Source organism: Hipposideros armiger, unplaced genomic scaffold (genome assembly GCF_001890085.2).
Source record: "Hipposideros armiger isolate ML-2016 unplaced genomic scaffold, ASM189008v1 scaffold_6, whole genome shotgun sequence".
Lineage (NCBI taxonomy): Eukaryota > Metazoa > Chordata > Mammalia > Chiroptera > Hipposideridae > Hipposideros > Hipposideros armiger.
This window is the reverse complement of record NW_017731356.1, coordinates 6,232,255-6,259,910: the sequence shown is the minus strand read 5'-3', so window position 1 is coordinate 6,259,910 and position 27,656 is coordinate 6,232,255. Positions and strand designations below refer to the sequence as shown.

At 34.5% G+C, this 27,656-nt stretch overlaps 1 protein-coding gene across 7 annotated transcripts in view; it reads left to right on the top strand.

The window, feature by feature from the left end:
• Positions 1-27,656, top strand: part of COP1 (COP1 E3 ubiquitin ligase) — a 125,380-nt gene that overhangs the window by 21,323 nt on the left and 76,401 nt on the right. For 5 of the 7 annotated variants that reach the window (XR_002124687.1, XR_002124688.1, XR_002124690.1 and 2 more), the window contains exons 4-7: positions 3,034-3,110; positions 3,980-4,099; positions 11,952-12,020; positions 26,150-26,209. Coding sequence is in view for 4 of the 7 variants with exons in the window: in XM_019648453.1 (XP_019503998.1) it covers positions 3,034-3,110; positions 3,980-4,099; positions 11,952-12,020; positions 26,150-26,209 (326 nt within the window). In the remaining 3 variants the exon portion in view is untranslated. The remainder of the gene's footprint in view (positions 1-3,033; positions 3,111-3,979; positions 4,100-11,951; positions 12,021-26,149; positions 26,210-27,656) is intronic. The other 2 variants (XM_019648461.1, XM_019648486.1) reach the window with 2 other exon arrangements.

Sequence of the window (27,656 nt, the reverse complement as noted above, 5' to 3'; positions counted from 1 at the left end):
GTGATGATCTAGTTTTTAACTTTCTCTTTTTATGGATAAATTTTGGTTTTGGATTATTGGAGCATAAATATTTTTGAAGTCTTTTAATTATACTGCAGCCTCCAATGTGATTATATATGCCAGCCATGCAAATAGTATTTCATCCTGATGTATCTGTTTCTGTTTTTCAGTACTTCACCTTTGTACAGTCATGGTCAAATCCTTAGGTTCCCACGGTAGGTAGATAGGGATTGTGTTTCCCGGGTGCACAGCATGCCACTGAGATCTAGTTCTGAAAGGGAATACCACTGTATTTTTTCTATGCTGAAAAACTCTTGTAAGTTATTTATTTCCATTGCTTTGGTTTGAGATTACATGATTTATATGGTGCCTGCACTTCTTGGTTGGGTTGAGAAGATCTGAGCCTTTTAAAGTAATTTCAGGTTTCCTCTTGAGCATGGTAAACTAAATATATGTTATATGATTCTGAAGTATTTTAGGCCCCCTTGCACCTTTTTTATTGATGAATTTAGGACCCTTCACTTTTAACACTATCCACTTGAGTCATAGGTAGAGGGCTGGGCTACACATTGTCTATAGCAGTGGTTTTTAAACTTTTTTTGCTTGGGTGACCCATATCAAATATCTGAAAAGTGATATTTTAAATTAGCATCCAGAATTTTTCTTTATAAGTTTAAGTGGATGTAATTTTAGGAGTATTGTAAATATGGTTATCTAAAAAGAAAACTATGGTCTCTTGGAAATGTATCCAGTGGAATCTAAATATCAGTGATTTGATACTTATCATTGATTTGAAAATAGACATTTTATTATCATTGAGACATTTCATTTATTCCTTTTCTGTTTGAACTACTACTAAAATTGCATATCTCCCACATGCTTTTATCCTGTTCTAAGCACTGTTCTAAGTGCTTTATGTACCTTAACTCATTTAATTTTCAGTCCTACAAGATAGGTACTGTTGTCCTTATTCCTCCAGTGAGAAAACTAAAGCACAGAGAGGTTGAGTAACTTGCATAAAGTTGTACAGCCAGTAAATGGTGGAATTGGGATTTGGTCCTAAGCAGTTGGGCTCAGTAGTCTGTGCTTTTACTATACTATCCTGGCTCTAAAAAGACAGTTGCCAGAATGGAAGATTTAGCCATAGAAATGCATTGTTTGTTCTTAGTGCTATGGTTGTTATAAAGATAGATAGAACTATAATTACGGATTTAGACTGTCCCTCAGGTTCAGTGGTATATGAAATTTCTTCTAAAATGTAAATTGCAATTATTTAAGGCACAGTTTTTATTCAAATGGTAAATTCTGTAAATGAAACATTACACTCTTATTCATGTGCTCCTCTTTATTCCCAGAGTACTACATTATTTCAAGCTGTTTCCTTTGTCTTCCCTGGATTATAATGATAACTTTGGCTGTGAGATACATACCAGGCTCTTCAGAATCAGGCTCCAATCTGTCTGCATTTCCAGTCTTAGTCTTAGCCGCTGTTAATCATTAACAAAATCACTGTGACCCTGAGTTTCAGCCATATTGATTTTAAAGCATTTTATCTCCTACTGTTTTGTGACTTTGCCCCTTGCTCCCCCCACCGTCAGAATTCTTTTCCACTTCTCTTTCTGTTCAGTGAATCTCTGTGTGCCTGTTTTGGCCCAATTCTTAATGTCACCTTCTTTTTGAAGCCTGCTCATTAATTTTTGATTGCTCTTTGTTTTGTGTTCTTTGTAAATCTGTTTCAATGATAGCGATTATCACATTGTATTATAATACAACTACTGCATCATATATATCTGTCTTCTACTCTGAGTTCCTGAGTCTTGGATTGAGCCTTATATTGCGTCTTACTCATCTTTGAAGAGTGGGTCCTTAGTGTGGCCTTGGTACCTCTGTTTGTTTGAAAATATTTATATTTGAATTGTGGTTTAGTGGAAATTATTAGATATTGGATTTGTATCCCAGCTCTGTGTTGTACTACATGTCACCATGATAAAAGTTCCTATGCTCTTGCTGTCATAGTCCCTCATCTCTAAAATGGGGAGAATAACTCATGGAATAATGTCTATAAATTAAAGTGCCTACCTAGTCTAGTGCTAGTTTCCCTTTATCGTTTTTTTAAAATCAGTTTGCTGCTAAAGACAGAACAACCCTATTAAAAGTAGCTTAAACATTAAGGAAAATGTATTCACACAAAAAGAATTTCTAGAACTAGTTAATTCTGTGGCTTATTGATAGTATCATGTTCTTTACATCTTTCTGTTCCTCCATCCCCTGCATGTATTGGGCCTTGAGCTAGCTCCCCTCAAGGTTGCATGATGGCTCTAAGCAGTTCCAGATAGCATCCCCTAATGAAGGCAGGAAAAGAACTTGTTTTTTTCCTGTCCTCTTTCTGAAAGACAGAATACCCCCATTAGTCAAAACTAGGCCACATACTTAACCCCATATCAGTCATTGGCAAGAGTGTAAATGATAAGATTGGCCTAGCTTAGTTAAGAATCACACCATTGGTCTCAGGAGGGTTATAGCCTCTGAAAGAAGGTGACATTCTGACACTTGGAAAAAAATCATATTATTATTTAAATTAAAGGGTGGGATAGATTTTGGATAGGTAACAGACAGCGTCTGCCATGGTTTTTATGGAAAAGTCACAAACAAAAAGAACAACTATAAATCTTTAGTGCCTACCTCATAGAATCAACCAGTTACCATGTAGAGCACGGGACAGTCTCACACAGTGAAGAATTGTCTCCAAGTGCCAGTAGTGTCATCATTAAAACATATAAGAGTAGGTACATATTCTGAAGAATTCTCCTGCAGTAGTAACAGTAGTAATAGTAATAGTAAAATAGTTTTAGCAGTAGTAGCCTGTGGCAAAACTGTTTCTAATTTGAAATAAAATAATCTGGCATTTCCTACTTAGCATCTTTTTAATTTGGGGCTTTTAAAAATTAAAATAGAATCCATCTAAACAGAACAATTAGATATTTTTAACAAAATACAAATTATGTGTGCTTTTTGTTTTGTTTTTGTTTTCAGTGAATGAGCTCATTCTCAAACAGAAGCAAAGGTTTGAGGAAAAGAGGTTCAAATTGGACCACTCAGTGAGTAGCACCGTATGTTTCAACTCTTATTACTATTTTTTTTTTTTTAATTGGGGAACAGTGTGTTTTTCCAGGAGCCATCAGCTCCAAGTCAAGTAGTTGTTTCAATGTAGTTGTGGAGGGCGCAGCTCAGTGGCCTATGTGGGGATCAAACCGGCAACCTTAATATTATGAGCACTGTGCTCTAACCACCTGAGCTAACCGGCCACCCCTCTTATTACTATTTTTAATAAACGTCATTGTTTTATTGTTTTAATGTTAGATATTAAAGCTTAGTATATTATTGATTTTTCTTAAAGGAGATTTGTATAAGATTGTTTTTTTATTCAATAAAGAACTTTCTTAACCGCATTGTTTAAAATTTAACTCATCTTTTGAAAGGTCTGGTGGGATCACATCGAGAAAGTTGGCTTGTAATACGACATTTGAAAGATTATGTGGCAGGATGAAACTATGTGTAGTAATTTGGAAAAGTTGTTGAAAGATTCTTAATTTAAGAGAATTAGCCCCAAATTATTGAGGCAGGTGAGCTTAAATTAATACTATACAATCAAATACAAAGTTGAACATATGGCTAGACAATTAAAATCCAAGCACTTATTTTGAAGGGAATTACACCTTTAGATATGCTGACTTAATGTATGTCTTGATTATGTCTTTCACATCTGTTATCTGAATTCATTTAAGGGAGAAATAGTGTTTAAGTTGTAATTAGAAGGCAGTGGGGAGCCACTAGCTGCAAAGGAGTAGATTGGAACATTATAGTATATTGTTAATATCTATTTATTAAACATATTAGGAAATAGCAGTTAAACATTTGTTTTAGATTCTAAAACACTCTTCTTAGAGAATTATTGTGTTTCTCTTTTTTTCATTTTTAGAATGGCCACAGGTGGCAAATATTTCAGGATTTATTGGGAACTGACCAAGATAACCTTGATTTGGCCAATGTCAACCTCATGTTGGAATTACTAGTACAGAAGAAGAAACAACTGGAAGCAGTAAGTGGCAGCTGAACTTTTTAAAAGAATTGTTTTAAATGTTAAATGATGCTCTTTATTACATGGGAAAAGATCTAGAAATGTTTAAAAATAATAGGATAGTGTCACTCAACCCATCCAATTTTATTCAGCAAGAAACATCTGCAAGGTGTCACTTCTAACAGATTTCCCTTTTTCAAATAAAAGAGAGAACAGATACCTTATAACTTACTTATAGTGGCCAGTTTGTACTAACAGAAGTTGAGTATCAAGAAAGATCATGAGAAAGTACCATTTCTTTTTAACAGGGAACAATTATATTGGTCATTTTTCTTCTGATGAATATCTTCCTTGCCGAATCTTTTCCTCTTTTCATGTGAGATTTGAAGGAGAGAGTAGAGATTACTTTTATCTACATAGAATTTTTCCAGCAGGTGTCCATTGGCAACAGCGGTAGTCTATGGCTTAACTAAGGGCGTTAGAAAGATGGGAACTGGAACTAAATACATCCTGTTCATGTAATGAAATGTAAATAAATGTAAAATTGCATTTATTTCATGTAAAATGTGAAGTTGCATGTATTAGGAATTGAATATGATCTCCATTATAAGCAGTGCACACCTTAGCATAAGCCAGTACCCATCCCGACCCAGCTTAAACCAGAAGCGGGTATTTATTGATAGGATAAGGGAGGGAGTAGGTCACGTACATAAAAAAGAAGAGCTAACAGCCAAATGTGGGAAAGATTGGAACCATGGCTTCTTTGGGGACTGATAGGAAATGAGATCAGGCCCTTGAATGTTGTTGTGAGTCTCTTTTGTGCTTCTCACTGTGTGTGTTTCTTTAGGACAGGTAATGATTTTCTTTGCTCAGATTTTTATCACATGGTGGATAATGAGTTCACTTGCGCTTCCTCATTTATATTTATGTTTTTTTAGAAGAGGAAGGAAAGGGGCTTTCCTTTCCAACTACAGTTTTAAAAATTCTGTGGATAGATTCTGATTAACATAGCTTGGATCTGGAACCCACATAATAGAATGGAAATCTTTTAGTGGAAGGAAGTAGATGAGGTTGAGGTGACCCAAATGAGCCTCTCATGCTGTATCTTTCAGGGAAGCTGGGTTGGTGGGAATTTGTTCTCTGTTTTTTGTTGTTGTTTTTGGGGGGCTAGAGGGATGGCTTTATCTTTTGTTTACTTATTTTAGTTTTATTGAGCTATACTTGATATGCAACATTGTATAAGTTTAAGGTATACAGGATAATGACACATATTTGAAATGATTACTGTAATAAGTTTTATTAACATCCATCATCTCATTTGGATACAAGAAAAAAAATGGGGGAAAAAAATGAAAACCTGTTTGCCTTGTGATGAGAATTTTTAGGATTTCCTGTCTTAGCAATTTTCAAATACCATACAGTAGTGCTAACTAGAGTTATCATGCTGTACATTATTAATATCCTCAGTACTTATTTGTCTTGTAACTGGAAGTTTCTACCTTTTGGACACCATCCAACTCCCTCACCCCCTGCTTTTGGCAGCCTCAAATCTGATCTCTTTTTCTATAAGTATTTTCTTTTTTTAAGATTCCACAAATGAATGAGATTATACGGTATTTGTCTTTCTCTGTCTGACTTATTTCACTTAATGTCCTCAGGGTCCATTCATATTGTTGCAAATGACAGGATTATCTTTTTTTATGGCTGAATAGTATTCCATGGTATGCGTACATGTGTGTATACATATACAGATATATACATACAGCACCTTTATTCATACATCAATGGACTATAGATTATTTCCATATCTTGATTATTGTAAATAATGCTATAATGAACGTGGGGGTGTAAATATCTTTTCAGCATAGTGATGTAGTTTTCTTTGGACATATACCCAGAAGTGGGATTGCTGGATCATATGGTAGCTCAATTTTTAATTTTTTGAGGAAACTCCATACTGTTTTCCGTAGTGGCTAAACTAACTTACATACCCATCAGTAGTGCACGAGGGTTCCCTTTTCTTCGCATTCTCAGTATTTGCTATCTTGTCTTTTTGATGATAACCGTTTTAATAGGCATGAAGTGATACATTATTGTGGTTTTGATTTGCATTTTCCTAATGATTAGTAATGTTGAACACCATTTCATATACCTATTAGCCATTTGAATATTTTTTTGGGAAAAATGTCTATTCAGGTCCTTTGCCCATTTCTTAAATGGATTATTATTATTATTATTATTATTATTATTATTATTATCACTACTACTATTGAGTTATATATAGAGTTCTTTATATATTTTGGATATTAACCCCTTATCAGATGTATGATCTGCAAATATTTTCTCCCATTCCATAGGCTGCCTTTTCATTTTGTTGATTGTTTCATTTGATGTGCAGAAACTTTTTAGTATCATGTAGTCCCACTTGTTTATTTTTTATTTTGTTCCTTGTGCTTTTAGGTGTCATACCCCAAAAATTGTTGCCAAGACCCTCCTATAGTTTTAAACATAGTTTTCTGTTAGCATCTACGATGTGCTAGGAGTTGTGTTAAGGGCTGTGGAAAAAAGATAGGATTCTACTGTGGAGGGAAATGTGGGATGAGAACATAAATTAATTAAGTAAATATTTTCACATAGTGACAAACGGATAAAGAGACTTCTCTTTGATAGACTGAATATATGCAGTTACCATGCTCTCTTAATGCTGTGAAAATGAGATGAAAAGGGATTTAAAAAGGCAAAGATTGGGAAAATAGAAAATGGCAGCAGTATTTTGTAAACTGTAAAGCAGATGGATGAAAAGTAATAGGTTAAGAGATCTGAGAAAGCTGACTACTAGGCCAACAATGGGGCAAGCACCAAGAACCAATCCCACTTATATTGGGGAACAAAGGCCTTGGAATTGGGAGCATTAGATGCCTCATATAGTAAAGACTGAAAACAGGGTGATTGGTTGAGAGTGTGATTAAGAAGCAGTTGGAATCTCTGGTCCCTACTTATACAGCTCACCGCAAGTGATGCTCCTTTTTCTTCCGGAGGAGAACACTAGATTTTTTTTTACCCTGGTGGTTGGAAAAGAGAGGCTCTCTGGACTACTGCACAAAAGGTGGGCAGGGTACCATACTGAAGATAGATTAGTTTACACGCTGAATGTGAGAACTGTTGACCCACTTTTTGATGTGCCAACATTAGTCTTGGCGTCTTTTGGCTTTTTTTCTGGGAATTGAAGAAATACAGGTATCTTAGTTTTAGACCAAGGATCTTTTCTACTATTTTTTAAAGAGGGAGCCAGCTCAGAAGCCAAGTTCCTAGCATAGGTTTTATAGATTTTTTACATTATCGTTTTCCTATTTTACTTTGTATTATTATTTAACTTGATGAATATTTTCAACATACAGAAAATAATGAGTTTTACTAAATATTAACACTTTGCCACGTATATCTTAGATCTGCCTTTTGAGAATTGAATTTTTTTTTTATACTTGAGCCATCTCACCACTCATCTCATTCCATTCCGCCAGAATAACCACTGTATGAAACTGGCAAGTATCTTTCTCAAGCATGTGTATGTTTATCTTACGCATATTTGTATTTACAACCATATAAAGTATTGTTTATATAATTAGAAGTTTATATAAAGAGTTTCATGCTGTAGCTATCCTTTTGACATATGCCTCATTGTTTACTTTTGATGTTCATGTTGATAAACATAGGTCTAGTTTACTTATTTTAACTTCTCTGTAGTAATCCATTACATGAACATATCTATTCCCATGGATGGACATTTAAGTTCTTCCCAAGTCTTAGCAATGAGTGACAGTACTGCATTTCATGTTGTTATACATGTCTCTTTGTGCTCATACATATGAGACATTTAGTGATTTAAAGAGTGGAGTTGTTCATAGTGTTTGCATGCACATTTTAACTTATAAAATACTGCCTAATTGCTCTTTGGATTTTTACCATGTCAACAACACTTGGTGTTTTTCTCTTTTTTAATTTCTGCCTATCTGATAGTTGTCAGATTGTGTGTGTGTGTGTGTGTGTGTGTGTGTGTGTGTGTGTGTGTGTGTGTTTTGAATATTGCTACTTGGCCAAATATATATTTAGGTATTGAATTCTAGTTGAACTGCATTGTGGTCAGACAGCATATAATATCCATGTATTTTCCATTTCTGGTGCACTTTCTGCTTTTGTTTTCCATTCATTCTTTTGAATTCATCTGTAATTTTCCTTTTGCCTGAATTATCCCTTTAATGCAGATCTGCTGGTGATGAATTCTTCCAGCTTTTGTGTCTGAGCAAGTCTTTATTTTGCCTTTGTGTTTGAAAGGTACTTCCAAATAAGTGTTGAATTCTACATTTACTTTTTTTAATTCAGTGTTTTTAAAGATATTTCTCCATTGTTCTGTATTGCATTGTTTCATTGAGAAGTCTATTGCCATTTGCATCTCTAGTCCTCGGGATGAAATATATTTCTCCGAGTTTAAGATGTTCTTTTTATGGTTTTATGCATTTTGATTTTGATGTGCCTTGATGTAGTTCCCTTCCCTCTCCCATGTTGTTTGTTCTTAAGGTTCTTTGAGATTGTTGGATCTCTGGGTTTATAGTTTCTGTCAGATTTGGAAATTTTTCAGTCATTTCTTTAAATACTTTTCTGTTCCTCTTCCACTTTAGGAACTCCAATTACACAGATATTAGGATGGTTGAAGTTATTCCACAGTTCACCAATAAACAGCTCTGTTCACTTCTGGTTTCTTTTTCCTTTATCTAGTTCATTTTGGATAGTTTCTATTGTCAAGTTCACTAATCATTTCTATCTCCCATGTCTCTCCTTACATGCTTATGCTTTCTTCTGATTTCTAGAATATATATGTAGTTATAATAATTCTTTTAATGTCTTTGTTCACTAATTCTATTATTTATGTCATTTCTGTATCTCTTTTTATTGATGACTCCCCCCTTATTTTGGAGGTATTTTCCTGCCTATTTACTTTTTAATTGGACACTTCTAAGTTTTACCATGTGCTGGATATTTTTGTATTTTTTTACACTTCCCTGAGCTTTGTTCTGGCATGCAGTCAAGTTACTTGGAAAATGTCTGATTCTCTTGAAGCTTGTTTTTAAGCTTTGTTAGGTGGGACCAGAGCAGATTTTTGTCTAGGCTGATTTTGCCTACTACTCACGCAACCTTTTTGAGTATTCTACCTGAGGCCTGTGTATTTCAAGGTTTTTCCATCCTGGCTCCTGGGAAAATATAGTATTTCTGGTTCTTAGTCTGAAAGGCATTGTTTCATAACTGGTCTGCTCTTTATTAAGGTAGGAGTGTTAATTGTGTATTTCTCACTGCATTTTAGCCAGATGTTTTATTTGTATGCTTTTGATTTGTTGTGATTTTCATTATATGGTATGTGGTCTATTTGGTTAAATGTTTGTAGTTGAAAGTAGTATGCTCTTTGTCACACTGCTTTTCTAAATGTAGATTATGTAGAGTTTGTTAATATTATTCACATTTTTTTTCCCTCCTAGCTCCATCAATTACTGATAGGGGGTATGTTAAAAATATAATTTTGATTGTCCATTTTTCATTGTTTTCTGTGATTTTTTGCTTCATCTATTTTGAAACTTGTTATTGGGTGCATTTATATCTAGGATTATTAGGTCTTCTGGATGAATCATCCCCTTTATCGTTATGAATTGTATATATTTATTACTTGAAATATTCCTTGTTCTGAAGGCTGTTGTAGTCAGTCATACTGCCAGAAGTGCATATCCTGTAGACTTTTTTTTTATTTAAGGAAAAGAATGTATTGATGTAGAGAAAAATTATCACCTAAATAATAGTAACAATTACATAAGCTATGGGAAAATGACTCGCATTTGTGAAATGTTACCTGATTATTTTATAGATAGGGACGCTGAAACCAAGTAGGGGAAACTCTCAACGTTTTAAAGGGTTTTTAGGTTAGAGTCCTGTAACTTGCACTTTCTGTTACACCTGGAAAGTCAAGTCTTGTTTTGTTTTCTCTTCTGTCTACTCCACCTCCTCCCCCTCTTGCTTTTCTTTTTTCTTTCCTTCCCTTAAAATCCAAGTAATGAATAGTACTTCTAATTTACAAAGCCAAATGATATTGCAAGGTCAAAGGAAAACTGATATTTCTTTGGTCATACGGCTTTGGGGGGGTTCCCCCATTTTCTACAAATCAGTTGCATTCCTATCCTATTTATGTGTCCTAGTTGATAGACCAAAATGAAGTATTCACACTTAACTATTTTGAAGATAGTTTGTACACTTCCTTTGCAGGTGAACTGTTATTTATTAGCAGCCTTGGCTGGGTATGTCCCTTTTTGTATAAAGATGTGGTCTTTGCTCTCTAGCCAAATAATCTGTAGGCAGTTACAAATGATCAGTGTAGAGTCCCAAGAAAGATGCAGAGGATTCTGGGATACTTTGTCACATTGTTGGGACACAGAGCACCAGTGAATTTGTCTTTGTGATAGTTTAACTTCTCAAAAGTGTGTCTGCGGTCCAATAAATACCTGTTTGATATGCAAGAAAAAATTTCACTTTTAAATCTTCATGACACCAGGTTTTACAAATTTATTTAGTTGTGACACATTAGTTCAGGTGTGTTTGTTAACTGAAATATCCTAATGTGATTGTCAGTTCATATTTGTCCTCTTTTGTCCTTATTTGTCTTGACTTAAACATTTTATTGATCTACTTTGCCTCTTATTCTTTAAAACGTAAAGATTTCCTCCCATTCCCCAAAGGGCATAGACTCTGGGAGTGGGGGTGAAGTGACCTTGCTTTTTTGCAGTATGTGTAAATATCTTAGTGATTCTTCAAATTTTGACTGGCTTATTCTTATCAGCTGAGGATTTGTTGAACATAGGAATGTTTTCTAGAGTAACACAATCTGATAAAATCTTTCCCAGTATTTATTTAACAAATGCCTCAGATAATTCTGTTGCATAGCCAGGTAAATGAAAGTTTTATTAATCTTTCCTATTTATTTATTTTGGAAGTGCTTCATTGTCCTTTTTTATTATTTTCAAATATGTATAAAAAATTAGAATTGTATTTGTTCATAAACCACTTCTTATTGTTACTCCATTTTTAGCTTTTGGTTTTCTTTTTACATACATTTGTCAATTCACCGGGAATTCCTTGGTTCTTTGTGTGAATTTTAACAGTAAAATATATATTTTTTATAATTTTATTTTTTGATGCCCAGAAAATGTCAAACTTATAATTGTCATTTATCTATTACATTTTTGTTTGTTACCAATTTGGGTTATTTCCCCCTCCTTTCACTTGATTATATTAACATTTTTGTTTTTAAGTATTCGATTTTGACTGAAATCTTCTGTAGAAGAAATATATTAATTTTCATATCTGTGAGTAGATAATAACCAGAAATAGTAAATTTGACTTCTGAAACGTATGGATTTCTTCCCATTTATTATAATTCTTACTCCCTTGCAAATGAAATTCTTATGGGGAAAGTGATGTTAGTATCTACAAACTCTGTTGGAGCCACCATGATTTTTGCCTTGATGTTATATTAGTTTGGGGAATAGGAAGCTATGACAGACAACAGAATTGCCACTTCCTATAAAACAAATAGTTTTTCAGCAAGGTATATGAGGAATATAATTTAAAACACCTGTTTATTAAAATTTGTTAGTTTTACAGAAAATGGCTTGCTTTTAAGAATGCAAATTAGCAAATGGGAAAACTGATTAAATAGTAATAGACTGATTTAAATGGATGAATAAAGTTGCTTCATACTGGTTATATTGTGGTATTAAAGACAACTTTGAACTCACAGTTATATTTTTAAAAGAACGATTATAATTTTCTATTATAGGAATCACATGCAGCCCAACTACAGATCCTTATGGAATTCCTCAAGGTTGCAAGAAGAAATAAGAGAGAGGTATATTATTTTGTGTGTTTTACTTAATGTTTCATTTACTATTGTTCACTACTCCCTTTTTACCCCCATTTTTGTAAAGGCATATCAAGCTAAAAAAATTTTTTTTAAACATGTAAAAAGCATTTGAGTTTTCAGTTTTTCTTAAGCTTTGTTATTTTAACTTCTTTTACCTTTACAACTTGAAACTTTGAAAACCCCTTTTTAAAAATCCCTTGCTGACACGTCTCCTATAGGATTGAATGCAATGACTTAACCTCGGAGCTATAAAGAATAGAAAATAGAATTATCAAATGACAGCTTACCCTTCACCCTGAAAAGAAAATTTAGGAAAATTTAGGGAATAGAGCCTTAATTAGAAAGGGTTACAATTTTTGTTACAGTAAAAATGCATGCCGAGATAAAAACAAGTAAAAACCTGTTTAGAACTTGGAAAATGTAAGTCGTGCATGATAGCTAGAAGATAAGTTTTTATTAACAAATTTATAACTAGAATGTTCTAATTTAATATAAAATTCCTTCATTATTTCACCCTTGTATAAACTATGGGAAAATCAAAGGCAAAATCCTGTGTTCTGGGTAGCATACTAAAATAACTTTGAAAGTTGTTTTATATTAAATTCCTAACTATCTCAAATCTCATATATTTTTAGTTTGAGTTGTCTAAGTAGGACACTTTTTACTCATTAAAAAAAATGACCAAGGGCCGGCCGAGTGGCTCAGTTGGTTAAGAGCTTGCTCAAGAGTGTGAGTTCTGAGCAGCAGGGTTGCAGGTTCCATTCCCGGCCTGAGCTGAGCTGCCACTGAGCTGCCTACTGGTGGCAGGATGGCTCAGCTAAGGAAAAAATAAAAAAGACCAGCTATTACGTGTTAGGTTCTAGGCTAGCTTTATTATTTTTGAAAGTAAAACGTTGAAAAATGTCTTTATTTTGATGAAGTACTTTAAGTGTGCATTGCCAGACCTTATATTATCTTAGTTTGGTATTCCTCCTTTTTTTGATTATTCATGATGTGTATTTTTAACTTTTTCTTTGTTTAGATAAGATTTTTCTGTATTATGCTAGCTGTTTATAACTAAATGTTTTTCAGATGGCTTATGACTGTATTTTTCTTACTCTTAACTTTTGTTAACAATTGTTGTTTTAAGATGCCTGTTAACAAAACCATTATCTTCTTTATAAATTTAAGATTTATTCTTTTGTTTTGTTTTGGTGGGTACTTCTTAAATTTTAATATGCATGAAAATCACCTGAGGATCTTGTTAGGAAACAATTTCTGATTGAGGGTGTATGTGTTAGACTCTGATAATCTACATTTCTAGTAAGCTCCAGGTGATGATGCTCTTGGTTCTCAGACCACACTTTGAGGTACCAAAGTTGAAAATTTTATAACAGATGGACATAAAATTATTAATTCATTATGTGCACTCAGCATGCATTACTATAGAAAATTCTTTGGAAGAGTGATAATTTTTCATACTCTGTACATACCCTCCTCCTTTTTAAAACAGAATGTGAAATTATTTTGCAGTAGTCGTACATGTTTCTTTCTGCCTTAGACTTTGAACTCACTAAAAGTGAGATTCAGTATGTAGGAAGTTACCTGATAATGAATCAGTTAAGTCAACAGTACAAATATGAGGCTATCTGGGGGTTAAATGAAATGGCTGGTCATTATCTGTGTCCTGAATTACTTAAGATTTTCATTAGCCCCTGAGATTTTTAGTGTTTCTCTGGGGGTCTATTAAATACTTGCAATAAATTGTTAGATTTGAAATTGTCTCAGGTAATAAGGATATAACATGTAACTGTTAGAAAAGCTTTGAAAGGTCTGAGAGTTTTACCCTATTAGCAGGCTAACAAGTTAGCCTGCCACAGTTTTATAGATGCTGGCAGAAGATGAGGGAGACTCCCGAGTTAAAGGGCTTTACTACGTCATGTCTGGCAGATCAGCTTCAGTTTTGTATCAGTTCCCCCTGACCCCTATGTTCCTAGGGGCGATGTGGAGATGATGTGGAGATAGACCCAGGTTGATGCCACACATACAATGGATTTGTTACAACTAAGGAACCCTGAGCCGAGGAAACCCCCGTCTTTAAAAGGGTCTGCTAGCAAACCTGTCCAGTCTTTGCCCTGCAGGGACACACTATTTTTATTTTGTTGATCAGAAAACAAATCTGCCCTCTGTCCTGGAGGAAGTCACAGTTTCTGTCTTGCCTGAGTGGTCTCTGTACATCCTTGAAAAGGTAATTGGGAACAAAAGCTATCACAAGATGAACAGAAATGGGAGAGATCAGTGGAGAATTGTTTCCCAACAAGGATTCTTCTTTGAGATCCTAATTTGTCCTCTGATTCGGTGGCTGGTGGCCTCCAGTAACACCTCCTATAATACTGCCTTTGATCATATATCTCTTAGTATTGGCGTTTCTATATTTCTGTTATTAAAGGTCTAGGTTAATGGTGCTGTAAAACTTTTCAGCTTAACTTTAGTTCAAACTAATATGATCCTGTGAATGATTGATTTTGGTTCGCCTTGGTCCATATTTTATCATGATAGGCAGTTTAACCAAGAAACATACTACTATAGTTCCAAGCACCTCTGAATATGGTGCCTCTTCTGTGCATTGGTTATACTGTCATTAATACATTTTTTTCTCATTTTCAATGTATCCATCGAGTGATTTTTAGTATTTCAGGTTTAATTACACAAGGGACTTTGAGGAGCTAGGTTAACAAAGTTTTAAAAATTTGAAAATTTGGAGCTAGGTTAACAGACTTTTAAAAATTTACCTATTACTTTGATTACACTTCATAAATTTCTCTATGATTGGAGTCAGGTACAGTAGTGATTTATAAGCATAATAAACTTAAGCCTAGAAAATATAGTTGATGAATGCCTCTTGATTTAGTGCAGACAGAATGGAGTGGCTGTATTTTCTTCTTGCATGTGTTATAAAGTACATTTGCATGTTTAATCCTCAAAATGAATATAGTTGTTAAATGTTTTATCTTCTGTAGTGTAATTTATACTTGAACTTATTCAAGCAAAATACATACCAGAAGGCAGAAGTTCTGCTTTTGAGTTTATTTTCCAGAGATTAGCATTTAGACTTTGAAAATTAACTTTGTGATTTCATACTTTTAATTGGGGTTGTGATGAGTCTTAGTTTAGACATTGATTTATACCAATTTAGAAGTTAAATCTACTTTTCAGATTTAATGTACTTATTTATTCCAATGTTAAATCTCGCTAGTATTTTAGGGCTATTAGAATCCTATATGTAATTTTTGTTTTTGATTTATTTTTTCCTACTGATTCTCTTTCAAATATTAAGAGACAGGAATGTGCAAGGCACATAGTAGCCATCTGAATTAGTTATGTACTGCTGTGTAACAAGTTAACCTTCACATTCAGTGGCTTAAAATGTCAAACATTTAATATCTGTCTTGGGTCAGGAATATTGGTGCAGTGTAACAGAGTACCTTGGCTCACGGTTTCTCACCAAGCTACAATCCAGGTGTTGGCCAGGGCAGCAGTTATCTTAAGGTTCCACTGGAATGGGAACCATTCCAAACTCACTCACTGGCTGTTGGAAAGAAATGTCAATTCTTTATCACATGGGCTTCTTCATAGGATAGTTTACTACATGACAGCTGGCTTGCCTCAGTGAGCCCGTGAGAAAGCCACAAAGGGCTTTAAAGACAGCAGTCACATAATGTATGTAACTTAATCTTGAAGTGACATCCCACCACATGGGCGTTTTTCTGTTCCTTGGAAGCAAATCATTAGGTCCAGCCCACACAAAGAGAGGGAATTACAGAGGGGTGTAAATACTAAGGTGGGGGATCTTTGGCAGCTATCTTACTTAGAGCCTGCCTACCACAGCATTTAATAAATATATGTGTATAAATGAAGATGTTATTCTTTCTTTATGGTTGGATTGAACTAAAGGGCTTTGGGGTTCATGTAAAAGCCAGTCTCATCTGTGCAAATTTGTACTATCATTTGGACAATTGCTTTATATTCATTTGATTTCATCTTAAAATACACTTCTGGACATTTGTGGTACCAGTTTAATTTACAATAGGACAGTTTTGGTGAGTCCTGGTTTCCTTTTGGTTTTGTTTGGAATTTTAATGAGTTGAATTTTACAATGTTTTTATATGAAATAAAACACAGAAAAGTCCGTTAAGCAAATTTGCAGTTAGAAGAATCATAATAGAATGACCATCCTTGTAAACCACCATCTGATTAAACAATAGATTATTGCTTCCTACCCTTTCCAGATTATAGCTTTCTTCCTTGCCTGTTAGGTAGTTAATATTCTGCTATTTATGGTAATCACCTCTCTGTTTTTGTTTATTGTTTTGATGTCTAAGTTTTTATGTCTTGTTTTGAACTTATATAAATGCACTTTTGTAGTAATGTTTTGTTCTTGGCTTCTTTGGCTCAACGTTAAGATTCATCCTTATTTTGTATATGGCTATAGTCAATTCATGTTTGTTCTGTTCTATTAAATATGCCTCATTTTTGTTGATTGATGGACTTTTGAGTTGTTTTCGGTTTTGGGCTAGTCACAAAATGCTGCTTGTATATGTAGCCAGGTGTGTATTAGCATATATATCTGTATGGCATGCATATGGAAGTGGAATTGATGAGTCATAGTATATCTTCAAATTTAATAGATAGTACCAAACTGGTTTCCTAAGCACTTGTATTAGTTACTTTTCCTACAGACATTATATGAGTGTTCCTATTGCACTGTATTTTTGCCAACACTTGGTATCAATAGACTTCCTAGTTTAGCTAATCTTGGTGTATACATTTCTATCTCTTCATGGTTTTAATTTAATTTTCCCGATGACTAATTAATTAGATTGAGCATCTGGTACTATGTTTCTTGGCCATTTAAATTTTTTGTGTATGTGTGAAATGATTGCTTAAGACTTTTGGCACCTTTTCTGTTTAGCTGTTTCTTAATGGTTTGTTTATATATTCTAAATAAAAATTATTTGTCCTTTCTGTCTGTCTATCTATTATCGATCTATTATCTTATCTATCTATAGCAAATATTTTCCTCCTCTAATTGGGCTGCTTTTTTCGTTTTCTTAATTGATGTCATTTGATGAGCAGGAGTTTCTGTCTTTAATAGAGTCAGATTTATCCATCTTTCCTGTTATAATTAGTGCTTTTTGTGTCAGGTAAAGAATATTTTTCCACTGGAGGTCATGAAGACATTTTGCTATATTATCTATTTGAAGCTTTAACCCTTTATTTTTCACATTCAGATCTATAATCTACTTGGGAATTTATTGTGTATAATGTGAGGGATAAGGAACTTTTCATGTGGATATCCAGCTGTTCAAGCATCCTTAATTAAAAAGTCCATTCTTTCCCCATTGCTCTGAAGTACCATCTTTGTCTTCATACGTCCATATATGTGTGAGTCTGTTTCTTGGCTCTCTCTTCTGTCCCACAGGTCTTTTTGTCTTTCTTTTTGGCAATACCACATTGTATTAAATACTAGAACTTTAAAATAAATTATTGTTCTTCTTTAGGAATATCTCAGCTATTCATGGCTTTGTATTTCTGTATAAATTTTAGAACTAGCTGGTACATTTTCATGATAAACCTGTGATTTTTATTGGGGTTACTCTGTAGATCAATTTGGGAGAATATATCTTTACAATATTGAGTCTTGTAAACCACGAACATGGTATTTTTCTCTGTATATTTAGGTCCTTAAGCATTTCCTTCAAAATTTTGATATGTTTCAGGGTATTATTCTTACACACCTTTATTTTAGATTTGTTCTTAGGTTTTCAATCATTTTTTATGCTATTGTAAATGATGTCTCTGTCTTTAATTTCAGTTTCTTACTGTTTGTTGCTGGTGTATGGAAATACAGTTAATTTTTACACATACATGTTTGTGTATCCAGCAACCTTGCTAAACTCTCATTAATTCTGATAATTTATAAATTCTTTTGTTTTCTGTGTGCACATCATCATCTACAAATAACAGTTTAGTTTCTTTCTTTATGATTCTTATATCTTGTATTTATTTTTCTTGTCTTACTCTGCTGGCTAGGACATCCGGTACAATGATGAATAGAAGTGGTGATAGCGGGGCATCCTAGTCTTGGTGCTGATCTCAAAGTGAAAGCTTTCGGCGTGTCACCATTAGGTATGATGTTTTCTGTAGGTTTTTTGTAGGTTCCTTTTATCATTCAAGGAAGTAAATTTCTATTCTTACTTTCTTAAGAGGATCTTTTTTTTAAATCATTAATGGGGGTTGAATATTCTCCAAAATTTTTGTGCCTCAGAAATGATATAAGTTATTTTTCGTTCTGTTAATATGAATCATTACATTGGTTTAACATTAAGAAGTCAGTCAACTTTGTGCTTAGGGTGACGACACTCCTGGGCAAACCATCCTGATTTTCCCGGGAGTATTCTAGCCTTATCCCGGAATGTCCTGCATCCTAGGAAACCCCAACAGGATGGTTATTCACCTTACTTGTATGCCTTACGGAAACCACACTTGGTCATGATGTACTTCCTCTTCTATATTATTTGGTTTGCTGATATTTTATTTAGGATTTTTATATCCAATGTTCATTAGTGAGATTGTCCGATAATTTTTTTTTTTAACACTGGTCTTGGCCAGTTTTTTTATAAAGATTTTTTTTGTGTTATCAAATGAGTTGGGAAATATACCTTCTTTTTCTTTTTTTCTGGAAGAATTTGTGTAGTCTAGGAATGCTGTCTTTGGTGAATGTTTAAAGATCTAGCTGGAGAAGTTATCTGGACCTGTTTGCAGAAGGTTTTAAACTATTGATTCAGTTGCTTCAACAGTTGTATGCTTACTCAGGTTTTGGTTTTAGATATCGCTTTTGATATGACATATTCTTTCTCAGAGTTGCCTATTTTATCTAAATTTTCAAATATGTTGGTATAAGATTTGTCTGAGTACTAAGTTTTTAATGTCCCCAGAGTTTTTAGTGACGTCTTTCACTCTGCTCATTAGTGCTGTGCCTTTTCTTCTTTATTTCTTCATCGATTATTGCCAGAGATGTATCAATCTTAGGAGTTTTATCTCAGAATCAACTTCTGGCTTTATATTCTCTATTTTATTTTTGTTTTCCATTTTATTAATTTATGCTCTTTATAGCTTCTATTATTCTACTTTCTTTGGTTTTATTTTGTTGTTCCTTTTCTAATTTGTTAACTTCGATTTACATATTATGCAGACTTTTTTCTAATACAAGCGTTTAAAGCCATAGTTTTGGGGTTTTTTAATTTGGTTTTTTGGGGTTTTTTAAGCTGCATCTGATGATTTTGGTATGGTATTTTGTTTGTTATTCCTTAGTTTAAAATAATTTGTAATTTTCATTATAGTTTTTCTTAAACCTATGAGTTATTTAGAAATAAACTACTTATTACTTGGACATGGGGATTTTCCTGTTGCCTTTTTGTTACTTATTTCTGTTATAACTGGATTGTTACTAGAAAATACTTTGTGTTTTATTCATTTGAATATATTTGCACCATCACCTGGTAGTTGGTTAAATTTGGGAATATTTGTGCTTGAAAAGAGTGTGTTTTCTGCAGTTGCATGGTGCAGTGTTAAGTTTTTTAAATGCATGGTGCTAATTTTCTGGATTCTTGCTGTTTTCTCAATTACTTAATCATATTCAAGGCCAGTTTGTTTTAAAGATTTTTTTTTTTAAGTGGGGAATTGGGGGATGGGAACAGCGCTGGGGAATTGGGGAAGGGGAACAGACAAGTTGCTGTCCTTTTATTCTTCAGTCTAGTTGTGGAGGACGTTGCTTCACTGGCCCAAGTTGGCACCATCATTGCGCTCTTCCTGGGCGAGGCAGATCAGTCGCCGGCTTCTGGACGGCCGCTCACTGCGGCTGCTGGCCGCTCACGCTGGCTGCTGGCCGCTCACGCTGACTGCTGGCTACACATGGTAGCCCACGACAACCCACTGCAGCCTACGCCATCACCTCACAGCAGCCCAGCTCCAGGTTGAGCTGTTGTTCAGCATCTTAGCTGTGGAGGGCAGTGTCACTGGCCCTCATATGTGGGATCCGAACCGGGGCCCTCTGGCGTCCCAAGCCAGCTCTTAACCAACGTGTCACTCGGCCAGCCCAAGGCCAGTTTGTTTTAGACAGCAGAAGTTATTTTCATTCTGCCAAACTAGTCCTTTAATTGTGTATTTAGATCATTTACATTTAATTTAAATGCTATGGCTTAAGCCTTCGTTTTATTATTTGTGTTATGTTTCTTTTTGTGTTGTTTTTGTTGTTTGTTTTTCTTATGTTTTTCTCCTTCCGGGTTACTTGGATGTTTTTTTAATTTCATTTTTATTTATTTATAATGTTTTTGAGTATGTTTCTTTGTGTAGTATTTTAGGAGTTGCTCTAGGTATTACATTATGCATTCATAACTTATCACAGTCTACTGGTGTTGACATCTTTACATTTGATTTCAAATAAGCCATCTTAATATGCCCCTTGTAGTCCAGTTTTGCAGGGGAGGGTCTTGTTCTGTGTTCTTCTCAACTTAGATCGTTGCTGTGGGAGAGCTGAATTAAGCCTGCCATTACAGGAACTAGGTATAAAGTATGTTTGTTTTGGGGAAGCGGTATGGATGGTAACACTTTAGTTTGTATTTCATATGGCTAAATTTGCTTTACTTTTGGTGGTAACTCTTACAGAGAGAGAGAGAGAAAGTTTAAAGAGTTTTTTTGGGGGGGGGTTTTTTAAGAGCAATTTTGGGTTCACAAAAAAAATTGAGAGGAAGGTACAGAGGTTTCCCATATACCCTCTACCCTCATATATGTATAGCCTCCCCTGTTATCAACATCCCCACCAGAGGGTTCATTTGTTATAGTTCAGGAACCTTCATTGACACATTGTAATCACCCAAAGTCCATAGTTTACTTTAGGGTTCTTTTCTTGGTTTTATATATTTTGTGGGTTTGGAGAAATGTATAATGACATGTATCTATCATTATAGTATCATACAAAGTGTTTTCACTGCCCTAAAATTCCTCTGTGTACTACCTGTTTGTCCCTTGCCCTACCCCCAAACCCTCAAAAGCACTGATTTTTACTGTCTCGATAGTTTTGCCTCTTCCAAAATGTCATAGAGTTGGGATCATATGGTATATAGCCTTTTAGATTGGCCTTTTTTACACAGTAATAAGCATTTCAGTTTCCTCTGTGTCTTTTCATGGCTTAAAAGCTCATTTCTCCTTAGCGCTGAATAATATTCCATTGTCTGGATGGACCATTGTTTATTTATACATTCACCTACTGAAGGGCATCTTGGTTGCTTCCAAGTGTTGGCAATTATAAATACAGCTGTTATGAACATGTTTTTGTGTAGACATAAGTTTTCAGTTCATTTGGGTAAATACCATGGATCGTGATTACTGAATCCTGTGTAAGAGTTATTTGATTTTTTTTTTTAAAGATTTCATTGGGGAATTAGGAGAGGGAACAGCATTGGGGAATCGGGGAAGGGGAACAGACAAATTGCTGTCCTTTTGTTCTACAGTCTAGTTGTGGAGGATGTTGCTTTACTGGCTATGTTTGATTTTTTAAGAAGCTGTTAAACTGCTTTTCAGTGTGGTCGTACCACTCTGCATTCCCACCACCAAGGAATGGGAGTTCCTGTTGCTCCAAATCTTCATCAGCATTTGGTGTTGTCAGTGTTCTGGATTTTGGATGTTTTGATAGGTGTGTAGTGGCATCTCACTGTTTTTATGTGTATTCAGTTTTGCTACATTTTTTTTAAACCAGCTTTTTTCTGAAAGTGTACCAGTATTCTTTTGTTCAGTTTGGAATATGTCAGGTGATTGAAGTAGTCTTGGCAGCTGTAATTTTATTCTGACTATATTAGCTTTTAAAAAACAAAGTTCAGATACTGAGTTTAATACTTTAGCCTATTTTATCAAATTATGACCAAAGGTTGACCGAAGGTTAAATGAATGCATGTCAATGATACCTACCTGCACCAAATCTAATGTCAGTAAAAGGCATTCTTCAGTTTGAATTCTTTTATTTAGTCTTAAGGGATTCTGAGATTTTATTGCACTTCTTAAATTTAAATGTTTCTTTAAATTTTATTTGGGTTTTGTGTTAAAAGAGTGCTTAGGACTGTGCTCACAAGTGGCATTTCACCATCTTATGTATTTATTATTATTATTACTTTTAGTAGTCCCCAAATTCATAATGATGATAAGACCAGGGGTTTGCCTGTTCTTCCCAGTTTGTGATTGATTTTCATTCAGATAATGGCAGTTCATCTTTATGGACTTCCTTCATGTATCTCCAAAACACTCTTGGACTCATTCATGATTTTTTTCTGTATTCTGTCTCTCTGATTATGAACGATGGTTGCAGAGTGAACTTTGCCCAAATCTTTCCACTTCTTTTAAATGGTTGCCCTTTGTCTTCTATTTCCTATACTATAATGTCTCACATTGATACCAGAAAGGAAAACACTTATTTCCTTTATTCATCACTCTACTCTCCATACTTCTGGCCACCAAATGTGTGGCTGATTTTCCCACACCAGGCTATTCTCAGTTCTCCACAGACACCAACCAGGTGTCCTATAGTCAAACAATTCTGACACTATCTACCTCTACCCCCAGATCCCACAGGTTAAAGGCTCAGTCTCACAAGAATGAAATGTTACTTCAGATGTTAATCACAAGTCCAGGTTGTCACCTGTGCTTCTGACAGATTGGCTGTAAATTTCAGGGTCCCAAGAGCCCCTCATCAAGTCTGATAACTTGCTATAATGGCTCACAGAATTCAGGAAAACAGTTTACTTACTAGATGACCAGTTTATTATAAAAGTATGCAATGTAGGAACAGCCAGATGTTAGAGGTGCGTAGGACAAAGTGTGTGGGTGGGAAGGGGCAGAGAGCTTCCAGGCCCTCCCCAGGCTTGGTACGCTCCCATCATCACTTGTTCACTAACCCAGAAGCCCTTTGAATCCCATAAGTTGGGTTTTTTGTTGTTGTTGTTTTGTTTTTTAATGGAGTTTTTGTTACATAGGCATGATTTATTGGCCATCGGTGATTGAACTCAGTCTCCAGCCCCTCTCCGTTCCCTGAATGTTGGGGTGTGGGGTTGAAAGTTCCAACTCTCTAATCACATGGTTACTTCCCCTGGCAACCATCCCTCTTCTGGAGCCTGTACAGGAGCCCCACTCCACCTGTCATGTCATTAGCACACAGAAAGACACCATCAAGGGTTTCAGGAGCTGTGGCCAGGAGCCCTAACAAACACCAAATAAGTATTCTTATGACATATCACAATAACACAATGCCATAGTAATTTAGATCTCCAAACCCTGGAAGAAGATGAGAAGAAATTCAGAATCTCCTTATGAAATGTAAATGCCTCAAATTTAATATATGGTCTCTAAATAGTTTCTGTTTCTCCAGACTTTTTTTATTTTATTTTTGTCTTGATACCTTTTCAGACTTTTTTCACATATGTAGGATACATCATTTTGTTTTACACTCTTACCTGTATATGTATTAGGGCAGGGCTTAAATTTTAGTTGTTTTATTTTAAATTGAACCATGTGAAATTGCTGTTTTTGGAAATAAAAATTGTTTGAACATTGGCAGTTTTATTTAGTTCACTATATATATATAAGTATTAGAAGGATGGGACATATTCTTCAGACAATAGGGCATTAGATTTTAATATTTTGGAATTTCAGGTGATACTAGAATTCTTTTCTGGTATTTCAAGTTCAGAAGTGGAATCAAAATTAATTTGATCTTAATTATGTATTATACATCACACAAGTAATATTGGCTATCTCTAGGTGTTGATATTATAGATGTTTACTTTCATCCTTCTTTTAAAATATATTTTTACTAAAGATCTTCATACTAAAGACACCCAGCATTTGTTTAAATAAGGATTTTAAAGGTGAAGCATTTCAAGGTAATTAAATGAAAATGGTTAAGGGATGACCATGGGATTCTTTGCTGAATTAGAGGATAGGATCACAGGAGTTGAAAATGTCTGTGAACTAAAAGACAAAATGCTTCAGTGATGTTGGAAATAATTGGGGTGTTTATAGATGGCTAAGATGAGAAGAGAGTGATTAGGCTGTTTGGATCCAGCCAGACCAGAGTGGTTTTTATATTAGAGTGGAAGACTAATTATTGGAAATGGCTGTGGAATGCAGTAGAAGTGGTGAGCCCCCACTAGTTCTCTGAAACCTGGGGCATGAGAGAATTTATCAGTTGACCAGCTTTTATTTGAAACTGTTCTAAGACAGACTATATCTTTGAGGGAGAGCGTGAGTAGGAGAATTGTGAAAAATGGTAGGGTGGAGGAAAGTTTATTAAAGTAGATGGAAGAGCCTAAAGCATTTGACAGTGTTTATCGCTCACTCTGTTTACACCTCTCCCCGGCCCCCTCCCCCAGGTTTCTAGTATGTTGTTTTTTCTCCTAGTTTTATGGCTACTGCTCTGCCCTCCTTGATAGTTAATACAGGGTTGCTCCTTCCTTCTTTGCCCATCTCTTAAACATTGGTGTTCCCTACATCCGGTTCTCGTTCTCATATTTTCTGACTGTGCTGGTTGATAGTGGGTGATTTGTCATAGCTTCCTCAGATTTATTATTTTCCTTTCTCATAGTTTTTATGCCTTTGTATGTGTTATTATATTCCCTGCTTATTCTGTATTTCCCCACTATTTTCCACCTGGAAAAATTCTCAGTCCTTTAGGGCTCAGCTTTTCATTTAATTTCAAATCGAATTTCAGTTATCCAGTTGTCTCTCTCCTCCTGAGTTTTCCATCTAGGTTAGGAACAATCTGTGTTCTCTTAATTCTGTGTGCATACCACCATCATAATGCTTACATGGTATTTTAACTACTGGTTTACTCATTTGCCATCTCCCCTAGACTGAGTTCCACGAGGGCAAGGGCTGTAGTTTTCTAAACCTTGTTCTTCCCAGTGCTTGGCAAAATCCTTAGGTTTGGTAAATATTTGAATTAGTAAGTTATCAATTATATTATCAACTATGTATGTATTGCCACAGAAGAGAGGGCGCTAATGTTAATAAACCTTAAAAGTCTGTTTACCCTTACCAGTCATTAGAGAAATGCAAGTTCAGTAATATAAGGTACTCCTTTCAAGAAGTAGTATAGCACTGTGGTCAACAGAATGACTGCTTGAACAAGATGGCTGTGTTGATTTGAACTCCAGGTCTGCCGCTTACTTGCTGAATGATCTTGGGTGATAAAATGATCATTTAACCTTTCTGTGTTTCATTTTCCTAATGTGTAATAACACCTGGCAATAAGTATTACATAAGTATCCATTATTGTTATTTTACGTTTAAAAATTGGTTCAATATATACTGGTGATAGAAATTTAAATTTGTATAGTGCTTCTGGAAACCGATTTTGTTTTATTTCTTTTGTTATAGTAATTTCATTTTTAATCTCAATAAAATTTGAAATTCAGACTCATATGTTCAGACTCATAAGAATTACTTATGATAGTTTGCCAACACCTTAAATCTCTGGCGAGCAGGGAATAGTTACATATAGTTGAATGTGATTCATCAATTAAAATGTTTACATTTTAATGGCATGGAAAAAGTTAAGATGCAATAGGTAAGATATCAAATGTAAAACATCTTAAATATGCTTTAAAAAATGCTTAAAAAGGAAATGTTTAGATGTAACTTGTGATTGCTTTTGGACGGTGGAATTTAACCTCCATGAGACTAATTTTTATTTTTTAAATGGGGTTGACTGACATGCTGACATTAATTGCTACAGTTAAATGAGGTAATGTGAAAGTTCTTTGGATGTCTTATATTTTTAAGTCACATTGTTCATCTTTCATGTTTTTATTATGAAGTCAATGCTGAGTCTTCTTGAATATTGTCTCTATATTTACATTTTAACATAGGGACTGCCAGCTCTTTTTTTGTACTGGTTTTCATCCTGCAGTTTACCACTAGTGCCCAGTCTCCTAGGAAACTGGGACTCATTTTCCAAATGTATAATTGTTTTATAACCTTGGTTTTGCCAGTATGGTTGATTTAGGCTTTTTCTCTTTTATCTACAGCAACTGGAACAGATCCAGAAGGAACTCAGCGTTTTGGAAGAAGATATTAAAAGAGTGGAAGTAAGATACCAAGAATTTCTCACATCTCAAGCAATTTTTCAATTGCATGAAATTGTCACTTTCTTTTAAATTGCTGAATTAAATTTATGGCATTGGTCTTTGTTATGTAGAAAGTACCAGATGTTACTTTAATTGATATTTTTATAGAAAAAGCATCACTTTCTTGATGATAAAAAATACATTTTAAATTTGTTTTCACTGTGTTTTATTGCCATAATTATCAGATAGTTTGAAAAAAATCAGTTTTCTTGGTGTGCCATCATATTAACTAAATCAACTCCCACAAAACTTTCGATTATTACTGTTAAAATGATGTCATCATTGCATTCTTTTTTTAAACAAATCATTTTTACATAGCTACTGAATTACTAGGTACTGAGCTTAATTTTGAAAAGATATAATACATTACCAATAATGTAGGGATTTATAATATGACATAGTTTACTTATAGAAATCTATGGGAGGACCTTTGAGAGGCTCATAGAATATTGTGATGTGAGGTTATTGTCTTCAGCTCTATTTAAATTTACTATATGTTTTTAATTATTCACATGTGTTATCATTTTCTTTTGCTGATACATATTAATTAATGTTGAGCTCACTATTTAGTGGAAGTTCAGTATCCCATGTGGCATTTCTAACTTGTTACTACTGTATATTTATGCCCCTTGCTTGACTATATGATTGAACTGAACTTGGATTAGTCAGAAATAATTCTGTTTGATTATGTATCTTTAGTGGCATTTAAAATTTTTTTTCAAAATGTGGAACATAAAGGAAGCCAGTTTGTTGGTATGATTTAGAGGCATAATTTATGCAATAATAGTTGATTTGGAGGCTTTTTGTCTGGGTTAATGATCAAAACTTAGAGCTGAAGTCGATTATTAAACAAAGCTAATACCTAAATCAAGAGGAGTGTTACTTTACTTGATGTTTGCAGAGAATGTATTTAAAGCAGAGACAGACAATCCCTGTCCTTTGGTACTTCAGTGAATTGAACCTAATGATCCAGTTACCATACTGTCATATTTATCTCAATATTTTTCAGTAGGTCCTCACCCAGATCAGCTAGTTCATTGTTCAGTAGTGTACCGCACATGTCATTTAAAATTCAGTTGACTCTTGACCAACACAGGTTTGAACTGCGCAGATCCATTTTTTTTTCAATAAATACTATTATATAGATGTATTTCCCTTCCTTATGATTTTCTTAATAACATTTTTCTTTTTCTAGATTACTTTATTTGTAAGAATACAGTATGTAATACATATATAATAACATACAAAATATATGTTAATTGACGGCTCATGCTGTCGGTAAGGCTTCTGGTCAAAAACAGTGAAAATTTGGGGGTGGGGGGGTCAAAAGTTATACATGGATTTTTTACTATGTGGAGGGGGGTGGGGCTGCTGCATGTAACCCTCACATTGTTCAAGGCTCAACTGT